The sequence below is a fragment of the Chiloscyllium plagiosum genome, chromosome 13 (genome assembly GCF_004010195.1).
Source record: "Chiloscyllium plagiosum isolate BGI_BamShark_2017 chromosome 13, ASM401019v2, whole genome shotgun sequence".
NCBI lineage: Eukaryota > Metazoa > Chordata > Chondrichthyes > Orectolobiformes > Hemiscylliidae > Chiloscyllium > Chiloscyllium plagiosum.
In genome coordinates this window covers 79,035,148-79,047,311 of record NC_057722.1, presented here as the reverse complement: position 1 = coordinate 79,047,311, position 12,164 = coordinate 79,035,148, and the positions used below count along the sequence as shown (strand labels likewise).

The following is a 12,164-nucleotide window of genomic DNA, read 5'->3' as shown; positions in this document are numbered from 1 at the left end:
GTTGCTGAACAAAGAGACCTTGGAGTGCAGGTTCATAGCTCCTTGAAAGTGGAGTCGCAGGTAGACAGGATAGTGAAGAAGGTGTTTGGTATGCTTTCCTTTATTGGTCAGAGTATTGAGTACAGGAGTTGGGATGTCATGTTGCGGCTGTACAGGGCATTGGTTACGCCACTGTTGGAATATTGCGCGCAATTCTGGTCTCCTTCCTATCAGAAATATGTTGTGAAACTTGAAAGTGTTCAGAAAAGATTTACAAGGATGTTGCCAGGGTTGGAGGATTTGAGCTATAGGGAGAGGCTGAAGAGGCTGGGGCTGTTTTCCCTGGAGCGTCGGAGGCTGAGGGGTGATCTTATGAAATTATGAGGAGCATGGATAGGATAAATAGACAATGTCTTTTTCCTGGGGTGGGCGAGTCCTGAACTAGAGGGCATAGGTCTAGGGTGAGAGGGGAAAGATATAAAAGAGACCTAAAGGGCAACTTTTTCACACAGAGGGTGGTGCGTGTGTGGAATGAGCTTCCAGAAGGAAGTGGTGGAGGCTGGTACAATTACAACATTTAAGAGGCTTTTGGATGAGTATATGAATAGGAAGGGTTTGGAGGGATATGGGCCAAGTGCTGGCAGGTGGGACTAGATTGGGTTGGGATATCTGGTTGGCATGGACGGGTTGGACTGAAAGGTCTGTTTCCACGCTGTACATCTCTATGACTCTATGTATAAGGGACGGTAAAGTATTGGCCAAAGGGCACAGAGGGGATGGTTAAACATGGCATGAGTCAGAGTACAGTCAGCAGATGTTTAGATGAGTAAAGTTTACGATGGCTCAAGGTGAGACATCAGACAGGAATGCATTGGAATAGTTAGCCTGGAAACAGTGAAGGCATGGATGAGGGTTTCTGTAGTGGATGAGCTGAGGCAGGGATGGAGATGGGAAATGTTACAATCGTGGAAATAGGTTGTCTTGATAACAGGGAGGGTCTGGTGTCAAAAACTCAGCTCGTGTGAATAAACCACCAATAACTGCTGATTCAATGTCACCTAGTGTCCAGGGAGGGAGATGGTGTCATGATTTGGAAATATACTTTGTGGCAATATCTGAAGACGATCAATTTTCACAAAATATAGTTGAGGGAAATTTCTGCTCATTGACCTTGATGTTAAACTATTGAAAGCAACGTATATTCATCTGCCAGGTGAAGGCGTTATTTCTAAACTTCTATCTCCAGGAACGTCTTTAATGAGATTGCTAACAATTCTGACCTTTCTCCCTTGACCAGATGATCAACTCCTCGAACTTCCTGTGTGCAGACAATGCTTCCAATCACCGTGTTATTGAAGTGCCCGAGGAGACTGCGCTAAGGTAAGGAACGAGGGATTTCTGCTCAAGTCTGGTTAAATTTGATGGAAATAACTGCATGCTACATTCAATGGCTTGGACTTTGCTGTTGGAATGATGGTGAAACTGTCAGCCTTGGTCATTATTACAAACCTGAAATTGACGGTAATTTCAGCATTTGGACATGTGTGCTTAAATGCAGAAACCTGGAATTTGCTGACAGTGATAGACTGGTGAGGTTTGCATGGATGGAAATTTGTGAAATCAATTAAATTCGCCTGAATTTCCACATTTACACAACTAGACTTGTTATAAAATTCCTTGGAAAGTTTAAGCCCTGTTAACTGAGGAGTAACGGGATGATAATATAGATGTACAAACAGCAGTAGGCCATTCAGCTCCATCATTCAATAAGATCATGGCTGTTCAGATAGGAGCTGAAAATGTGTTGCTGGAAAAGCGCAGCAGGTCAGGCAGCATCCAGGGAACAGGAGAATCGACGTTTCGGGCATGAGCCCTTCTTCAGGAATGATTCTCCTGCTGCTTGGATGCTGCCTGAGCGCCCTTCTTCACTTTTCCTGAAGAAGGGCTCATGCCCGAAACGTCGATTCTCCTGTTCCTTTGATGCTGCCTGACCTGCTGTGCTTTTCCAGCAACACATTTTCAGCTCTGATCTCCAGCATCTGCAGCCCTCACTTTCTCCCTGATCAGATTTTAACCTCACTCTACATTCCTGCACATTCCCTGAAAATCTTTTATCCCCTTGGTCACCAAGAATCTACCTCCCTCTGCCTTAAAAATATTTAAAGATTCGGCATCCACGGCCTTTTGAGTGAGAAGATATTTCCTCTTCTCTGTCTTAAACAGTGCCTCCATGTTTTTAAATGATGACTCTCCCCCCCTCCCCCAGCTTTAGATTCTCCCACAAGAGGAAACATCCTTTCAACATTCACCCTCAAGTCCCCTCAGGATCTTAAATGCTTCAATTAAGTCAACTCTGACCTTTCCAAAAAAAATTCTGGGGATGCTGTAAATCAGAAATACGAGCAGAAATTGCTGGAACAGCTCAGCAAGTCTGGCAGGACCTGCAAAAAAAAATCCCACCCAAAACTCAGACACTACCACCACCCCACCCCACTGTGTCCCACCCCTACCCCCATCCCTGCCTTTCCCACAGCTAACCCACCCATAACCGCACATATTTGGACTGTGGGAGGAAACCGGAGCACCCGGAGGAACCCGCCCAGACACGGGGAGAATGTGCAAACTCCACACAGAGTCTAAGTGGAGTAAATATACCCCGACAAAGAAATCACAAAATGGTGAAGAGTATTCTATGCTGAGACAAACAGAACTTTAAGGGAATGGAAAGCTATCGGGAAAAGATAGGAAAATGGAGTCGAGGGTTATCAGATCAGCCACAATCTCACTGATGGCAGTCAAAAAGTGTGGTGCTGGAAAAGCACAGCAGGTCAGGAAGCATACAAGGAGCAGGAGGGTCAACGTTCTGAGCATAAGCCCTTCATCAGGAATGTGATGGCACCCCAGACTCAATGGACTGAATGGCCTCTTCTACTTTTATGTCTTATACAACATTGAGGAATATCAAGTGGAGAATTTGAATGATTCTGAGGTGGTTCAGCTCTTGGCAGGGGGCTCCATGTCAATTGGCGTATGTCGTCATTGTTATTTCTGACTGAATCAGAATGCTAAGTGAAACTAAAGCTGTATTCTTCCATAAAATGCAAAAGTCAAAGAAAGAAGAATTTAAATAAATTATTTGCTTAAAACATAAGTGAATATGGAATTTAGTGATCAACTATGTTTATCTTACAGAATTAAAGTGAACGAGGGTGATGTGTCTGTTGCTTTCTGGGAAGTTACTGAAGAGAATTTCCAGCAATGTTCAGTTTCGAATGGGAAGAGCATTATTCCCCTTCACACCGCTGATGGCTTTGTTCTGCTGGAGGAGATGCTATCTTTGGGGAACAACTACTTTCTTGGTAAGATGGCTTGGTACTGAGCTCCTTCACGGAGGAGCGATTCGGATGGTCAGAAATGAGGTCACAAAGGATAACTCCTAAAAACGGGCATTAGAGAGGAGGCAGCCCATATCAGCTGGGGTTACCATGAAGGTGCCACCTTCTCAACCTCTCCCCTCAACTGAAGAGTGGTGACCCTCAGGTTTACCTCATCACCCGTTGTCTCTCTCCCGTGAGAGAGCAGCTGTATTGTCCTTTGGAGCTAGGGCTAGTTTTACCTTTCCTGTACTAAAGCCAATTGTTGAATTGAATTGAATTGAATTGAATTGAATTTGTTGTCACTTGTACCAAGGCACAGTGAAAAGCTGATTATTTACCAAAAGTTGTCCAATCCATGGAATAATGTGACTCTTCAGAGGGTCGGTGTGGACTTGTTGGGCCGAAGGGCCTTTTTCCACATTGTAGGGAATCTAATCTAATCTAATCTATTACAAGTAGAACAGGAAAGGTCATTAGAAAATATAAAAGTTGATTGAACACGCAGGATGAGGAGCTGAAAGCTGGCCATTCATTGGATTGGGAACATGAACTTCAACGATGGAAGACCAGAGAATGCAGTCTAAGTGGAGTAAATAAACCCCAACAAAGAAATCACAAAATGGTGAAAGGAATCCTATCGATAGATCAGGGAAGGTCAAACAGGAACAGTTCAGAAAGAGAGATAAAGGTTTAACAAGAAATGTAGTAAATCCAGGAAGATCACTAGGAGCAGGAGCCAATCTGATCTGGAAGTCTTATTGGCCACGAACAAACCCGAATACAAGTTCACAAAAAATGATAGATGATAAGAGTTAGAAAACTGGAGCGAATGAAGAATATCGCAGAGGTGCCAGGTAAAGTCGAACCAGGCCCCAATCACACAGGTGGATTAGTACAGAAAGGTGCTTCCTATGGAATGTATAGGACTAAAGCCAGGCTGGGGGTGACCAAGGTACAAGATTAGATTCACCAACAGCAGGAAGAACAACTTTAAACATTTCCTTGGCTTTGTTAGTAACAAATTCCTGGGAACGCAATGCTTCATCGTACAGAACATTGACATTACCTAAAGCCTTTTATCTTGTCCTCATCAGAACCAGGAGACAAGAAACAAATTTGGGAAAATAAAACAGCATTTCATTTTTTTTTTAAGAATTCCTCATGGTCCTGTGTTTTTTTTTCTTTTTTTTCCTCTTCCTTTTTTTTCTTACCCCCACACTCCCGCCTAACAGCGGTAGTGCTTATACTTTCCCCAGGTGTGTGTGTGCAGATGTGAGACACAGTGAGAGACACAAGGTGCACGAATCTTTATTCAATTTCCAACACCAGGAAGATAGGAAAACACCTGAGTGGCCAGTGACAAGCACTGCCCTTCACATCAAAGGGCAATGCTGTGTGATCAAACAGTGAAGGGGAGGGTAGGGACTAAATCAAAATAGAGTTGGAGGGAGAAATAATGCACTCCTCTCCCAAGACAGCATTTTAGTCTTTTTTTGTTTTTTTTTCTTTTTTTTTCTTTTCTTTTTTTTTCTGCGTGCAACACCCTCCACCCCAGATCCCCGAGAGAAAGGGGGAGGACTCCCGCGTAGAGAGCCCTCCACTGGGGATCCCCACCGCCCGGTGGCAAAACTCCTGTTTATATTTTTTTTTTCTCTATTCTTTTTTCTTTTTCCCTTTCTTTTTTAACCCCCACATTACCACCTAAGTGCGGTAGAGACAGCATTTTATACCGTGTAGGTGAGGGTGCTGATTGGTTGGGCCATCGTTGGCATGGAGATACAACAGGAGCAGTTAACTGTCAATCGTAAATCTCAGACCAGGCAGGTAAATTCTGATTGGTCAAGATGTTGCCATGGGGATACAGCAGAATTTGACTCTCTCCATAAGCTCCTTTTTTAAAAATAAACTGCAATGGATGTACAAATTCTGTTTGTCTCCACAGGGCAGTGCCGTGGGAATTTATACAGATAGCGTTTCCCATGCATGAATAAATGAATGAGTGATTTCATTGTTGCATATACTGGTCCCACATCCCTTCCCCTGGCCCATATCCCTCCAAACCTTTCCTATTCATGTACTTATCCAAATATCTAGATAGACCCATGAGTAGGAAGGGTTTGGAGGGATATGGGCCAGGAGCAGGCAGGTGGGACAATCTAGTTTGGGATTATGGTTGGCATGGGCTGGTTGGACCTAAGGGTCTGTTTCCTTACTGTCTGAATCTATGACTTGACATATTTTGAAGATTCAGTGAAAAGTGTTTTGTTGCTACAATCCAGTACCATTTTGAGTTACAAGAAGGATAAAAAGAAATTACTGACTTAAAGTTCATCTTCTTTTCAAATTGAGGTCTCAAGCAGAGCTTCAAGTCTCTGCAAGGTGTTGGGATCCTCACAGAGACCCTGCTCTGGGAACAGCAACAACGATGCTGGTGCCTCAAGAGACCTTGGCTCCACTGCCATCCGACACCACCAAGATCCAGGCTTTGGGCCTCCTCCTGCTGTGAGTGCCCACTTTGGGCACCACCACCAGGGGTCCAGGTACTGATACCATCACCAGGGGTCCAGGTACTGACACCACCACCAGGAGTCCAGGTACTGGCACCACCACCAGGGGTCCAGGTACTGACACCACCACCAGGAGTCCAGGTACTGGCATCATCACCAGGAGTCCAGGTACTGGCACCATCACCAGGAGTCCAGGTACTGGCACCATCACCAGGAGTCCAGGTACTGACACCACCACCAGGGGTCCAGGTACTGACACCATCACCAGGAGTCCAGGTACTGGCACCATCACCAGGGGTCCAGGTACTGGCACCATCACCAGGAGTCCAGGTACTGGCACCATCACCAGAGGTCCAGGTACTGACACTATCACCAGAGGTCCAGGTACTGACACCATCACCAGGAGTCCAGGTACTGACACCATCACCAGAGGTCCAGGTACTGACACCTTCACCAGAGGTCCAGGTACTGGCACCACCACCAGGGGTCCCGATCCACACCGCTGACACTGTAGCACCCGTCCACTAACATCGCTCCAGCCTCAAAGGGGCAAAGAGAAAGAAGAAGATGAGAAGTGCAGCCTGGAGTGTACATGCTCCATTGAGCCCAAGCACCACCTACTATTCCGGCACTGTCATCTCCAATCAGCTGGGCTGCTGATGTTAAACTGGTATCCAGTGTAACGCTTAACACTGTCTGGAATGTAGTAAATGATTTCCAGCAGCAGAATTGTGTTGGATGATGGATGCAGTTTGCTGAGGTTTGCAAACAGGGCTGGTTAACCACTGGCTGCATACTTCCCATCGGGAATGGTCTGTCTGATACAGTCTGCCAGTGCCTGGGATGTTCGGGTATACATACCCATGCTGGAATGATGGTGACGTTCATGGGAGCAATAGACCACTCCCAATGGATATTAAAGCTGAATTCTTTGCAGGGAGATCGGCTCTGGATGGAAGTTCTTACAAAAGGATTACAAAGGGAAATTAGATGCCTAAATGATGCCTCCACAGTTTGGTATTTCTCAGTAAGGTCCATCCTGTTTCACTTAGATTGTCTCCACTGTTGTTTCCAGTGAAAGCAGACACTGACATGTTTTATTGGCGCCATAGGCTGGGAGGAGAGAGGAAGTTTTCAAGCATCTTTATGATGCATATGGGTGAGTCTTTGTGGGAGACTGTAGGGAATTTGAAAACATTGTCGTTAATGGGCTTAAAGCAGAATTTGTAATTGGTTGTCAGGGTTTAAGGAGCTTTTAAATATAAAGGATTGGATATTAGACAAAGCTGGGAGCCCAATTGTGTTTCTCCCTTTGGACCAATATGTCCATGTTCAAGTCCCATCTGCTCCAGAGGTGTGTAATAATATCTCTAAACAGGTTGTCTAGAAAAAATAGGTTAAGTACCAAAACAAATTAGACAAAGTTGAGAATAACTTTGAATCAGCAGTTTTACCCAGAGAATGTTGGTAGGATCCTAGTCAATTAGAAGAGATTCTCACAAAAGGAAGTCTCTGTACCTCAGCAAGAAGCAGACTATTTGAAAAGTTTAATTGGCCAACTCGACTGATTTTTTGATGTTAATTAAACTGATTGTACACCAGATGTATGGATGATGTTTTAGAATTAAGCATCATACTGAAATTGCGACAGCTGCAGAAGTGCTGTAGGCAAAGACAATATTAAAGAAATTAAGTTTATGACAAAGTACACTCAGATTTCCAGGCCTGGGTGACCCAGAAGAAATGAAATAAGTTATTTTTAGAGATGCCTCACATGCTAATCTTCCCAATGGTTTTTCAAGTGCAGCAGAATTCATTATATTTTCCGCGGGATGGAATGATAAATGTTCGTTACCTTGGGAATCAGCAGGAAAAAAAGTTAGTTGAAAGCTCGTTAGCTGTGGGACATGTGCTGGTAAACGCAAGAGATATGGCTGTGTATTTATCTCGTATTTTACAGGAATCCTTTTGTAAGGGCCAATCAGAGGAAAATGCTTCAGAAAACTGCATTTAGAATGGTTCATTCTGTGACCATGGCCGTTCAATGAAAATGGTTGTAGCAAAGAGATTGAGGGTTGGTCTTGTGAGTATTAAACATATTGGGAGAAGAGGAAATGTCAGAAATAAAATGGGTTGATGCAAGTAATCCGCTATCAGGATGCTTTTGGAGAAGAATTATATGTTTGAAAAAAACTGCCCTCAAACAGGGTAACGTTTCAAGTCAGACATGACTCTTGTTTGGGTTTCTAAGGAAGGGTCAAACTGGATACTGCATCATGGTGTAATTTGTAAAGAGTGGGTGAGTGAATAGGGGTGACAGATTGGAAGGGTTGGTTCAGAAGTTGGTTAGTTGAGCAGGAGAGACATATTTGATGCACTAGCATGGAAGGTGGGCTTCTCGAATCTAGTACCAGATAGATATTTCTGGTGCAGTGGAACCCAGATAAGGTTTGACATCACATTCAATAGAGAGCACTGTTGACATTGCAGCACTCCTTCACTCTAGCATGCAGATTATGTGCTGACCTCTCCCAAGAGGGACTGGAACCCTCAACCTTCTGACAGAAAGATCAGAGCAGCACATAACTGACAGCTTGCAGTGCAATGCCACCTCCAGATATCATCTTACACCTTTTATTTTAATTACTTGTGGGACATGAGTGTCACTGCCTGGCCCCAGCATTTATTGCCCGTCCCTAGTTGCCCCTTGAGAAGGTGGGGGTGAGCTGCCTTCTTGACCTGCTCCAATCCATCTCTTAGAGAGGGAATTCCAGGATTTTGACCCAGCGACAGTGAAGGAACCCTGATATATTTCCAAGTCAGGATGGTGGGGGGGGACTTTGTGCTGATCAAAGCTTGCTGCAAGATAATGTTTAAATGATTTTCATGTAACTGTATTAATTAGTAATGTTTGTAAGACTATTTCTCCACCTTAGTACCTTCTAATTAGATCATTGCCCAGAGATAGTGTCAATCCTGACTGGCAATTAAGGAAGAAGTTACTTTTGTTCCTAATAACGTACTTGAGAAAGTTTGATGTGTGGAGAGTTACCATTCCTCAGAGTTTTATTGAAAGGGATATTTTAAACAACTGAGAAATATTCTAATTTGGTCGCATATATGTTATCATTGTTGACTTTAGGAATGAAATTGCTTGGAGGAAAGTTAATAACTCTGTTCCAAGGAATTAAAATTTAATTCCCCATAATGGCTTATAATAAGAGAACAGGCACATTCTGCATCAGATAATTAACCCATGCTGAGAAACTTCTCTGCAGAAAGTCCTGCTGTAGCAAACTGTCATCATCTTGTGGCAGATGACAAGAATGGTTCCAGGAATGAGAGACTTCAGTTATTGACATTAGGTTAAAGAAATGGATTAGATTTCCTACAGTGGGGAAACAGGCCATTCAGCCCAACTAGTCCACACTGACCCTCCGAAGAGTAACCCACCCAGACCCATTCCCCTACATTTACCCCTGACTCATGCACCTAACACTATGGGAAATTTAGCATTGCCAATTCACCATTGCTGAGAGGAGATCTAATTGAGGTTCTCAACCTCATGAGTGAGTTGGATGGAGCAGACAGGGAGAATTGGTTCCTGCTTATAATAGAAAAAAGAGCAAGAGGGGCAGAGATTGAAACTGATGTGTAAATAAAGCAAGGGTAATGTGAGGGAAAACAATTTTCACCGAGTGAATGGTCAGGGACTGGAATACGCTGCTTGGAGATGTGGATGAAGGCAAGAGTGATTGAGGCATTCAAGAGAGTATTCGGCAATGGCTGGTTGTTTGTACTGAAATGGTGAGTGAGAATGTAGGGAAAGGTCAAGAGATTGGCACGAGGTAGTAGAGTGGTTGGGGTTCTATGGGCATCTTTCAAGGTCACAAGTCACATGACACCAAGTTATAGTCCAACAGGTTTATTTGAAATCACAAGCTTTCGAAGCGCTGCTCCTTCATCAGCTGAATCTTTCAAGTCATAATAGTTCTATGATTCTGGTCTAAAATAATCTTAAAAGTGCTGCTCTTGAAGTTACTTTCATTAAAATTGGGAGTGAGTAATGTTTTCAGGCTGTAGTTAGAAATACAACACATTGGATAACTAGGACGTAAATTACTGTATAGTTTGGAGTATTCACAACTGTGGGTTACAATGCAGTAATTTATCTTACCATCAGTGTGTGACTTTGACAGAATTGGGACTTGACCTACCTGAGAATGTTGTCTAAAACATGCCCAATGCCCTGGTGAGCTAAGGTGGCAGGATAGATGCCAGGGGGCGGTTTGAAGAAATCCACCTCACTGTACACACACGAATATAAAGAATCTAATAAGTTTTGAGATGGGGAATGAAGACCAAAAACTTGATCAGATCCCACAGAGCTGGTAAGGACGACAGCAATATCAATGATTACTGCTTTAATAATGGATGTTATTGCTGCTTTTTCCCAGTAGCCAACCTCAGCGGTTTCAGTCAATTCACTTCCCGGTTGCTTTGGCAGACGGAGGCTTCCAGTGTGAAGCCAGAAATCCTGGCACCGATCTCACACAATCCAAAAGCTGCTCTGCTGACCACACAGTGGGAAAGCTCATGTTTGTTTAGCATCAAACATTCTGGACAGCAAATAACTCTGAGCAGTCCTGCAACACTAAGACAGAGAAGGGCCAAATCAATTCAAAGATATTGTGAAAGCAAAACAACCAGCAACGAGTAGGCCCACTGTGGAAACAGGATACAGAATATTAAATACATCAGTGCCCAGAATTACGTCATTACTTCTATCCTGTTACAAGGGTTAGCTGAAGCACCCCTTTGAAATTTAGCAACTAAAGATCTAAGATTCTCAGTTGCCTGTTATAGTCATAGAGATGCACAGCACAGAAACAGACCCTTCAGTCCAACCAGTCTATGCCGACCAGATATCCCAACCCAATCTAGTCCCACCTGCCAGCACCCGGCCCATATCCCTCCAAACCCTTCCTATTCATATACCCATCCAGATGCCTTTTAAATGTTGCAATTGTACCAGCCTCCACCACTTCCTCTGGCAGCTCATTCCATACACGTACCACCCTCTGCGTGAAAAAGTTGCCCCTTAGGTCTCTTTTATATCTTTCCCCCTCACCCTAAAGGAGACCAGAATTGCACGTAATATTCCAACAGTGGCCTAACCAATGTCCTGTACAGCTGCAACACGAGCTCATACGAAAAATCTGCTTCCTGTCTGCAGGCCTTTCTTCCTTCGAACACCCAAAGTCCACTCTCCAGATGGCTGAAGCCTAAACATGGTGATACCTTCCAACTGTCAACACTGCTTGATGAGAATCCAAATATTGCCACTGTAGGGCATGTCACTTTAAACCAATGTTATTATAAAGCTCTCTCAACTCTCCAACAGACAGTCTGAGTTTTTACAGCATTAAAAGAGGCTGTTTGGCCCATCATGTCTGTGCTGGTCATCAAACTTCCATTTACTCCAATCCCATTATCCAACACTTACTCTTGTGCGCTATGGTATTTCAAGTATTCATCTAAATAATTTGTTAATCTCTTGAGGTTACCTCCTCTACCACCTTTTCTAGCAGTGAGTTTCTTTGCCTGGAATTGCACTAATCCTTTAGTTCCCTGCCTAACACCACACCCGTTCATTATTGACCTGGGAAAGGTTTCTTCCCCATCAACACTGTTGATGCCCCCCTGAGCTGTATACACCTCCATCAGATCCCCCCTCAGCCTTCTCTGCTCTAAGGTCAAGAATCCAAGACCACCTAGCAAACAGATACAGAGTGCTGGAGAAACTCAGCAGGTCGAGCAGCATCTGTGGAGAGAAGCAGAGTTAATGTTTTAGTCGAGTATGACTTTTCTTCAGAACTGTGAAGAAGAGTTAAACTGGACTCAAAATATTAACTCCGCTTCTCTCCCCACAGACGCTGCCAGACCTGCTGAGTTTCTCCAGCACTTTCTGCCTCTGTTGCAGATTTTCAGCATCCACAGTTTTTTTTGTTTTAATCCTGTACTATTCAGTCTCTCATTACAGAGTCATAGAGTCATAGAGATGTACAGCATGGAAACAGACCCTTCGGTCCAACCCGTCCATGCCGACCAGATACCCCAACCCAATCTAGTCCCATTTGCCAGCACCCGGCCCATATCCCTCCAAACCCTTCCTATTCATATACCCATCCAAATGCCTCTTAAATGTTGCAATTGTACCAGCCTCCACCACATCCTCTGGCAGCTCATTCCATACACGTACGACCCTCTGCATGAAAAAGTTGCCCCTTACGTCTCTTTT

At 44.0% G+C, this 12,164-nt stretch overlaps 1 protein-coding gene across 1 annotated transcript in view; it reads left to right on the top strand.

Annotated features, from left to right (window-relative positions):
- dner (delta/notch-like EGF repeat containing) overlaps nt 1-12,164 on the top strand; it is a 184,929-nt gene that overhangs the window by 40,837 nt on the left and 131,928 nt on the right. Inside the window, exons 3-4 of the mRNA XM_043701666.1 lie at nt 1,277-1,359; nt 3,172-3,338. Of these exons, the coding sequence (XP_043557601.1) occupies nt 1,277-1,359; nt 3,172-3,338 (250 nt within the window). The remainder of the gene's footprint in view (nt 1-1,276; nt 1,360-3,171; nt 3,339-12,164) is intronic.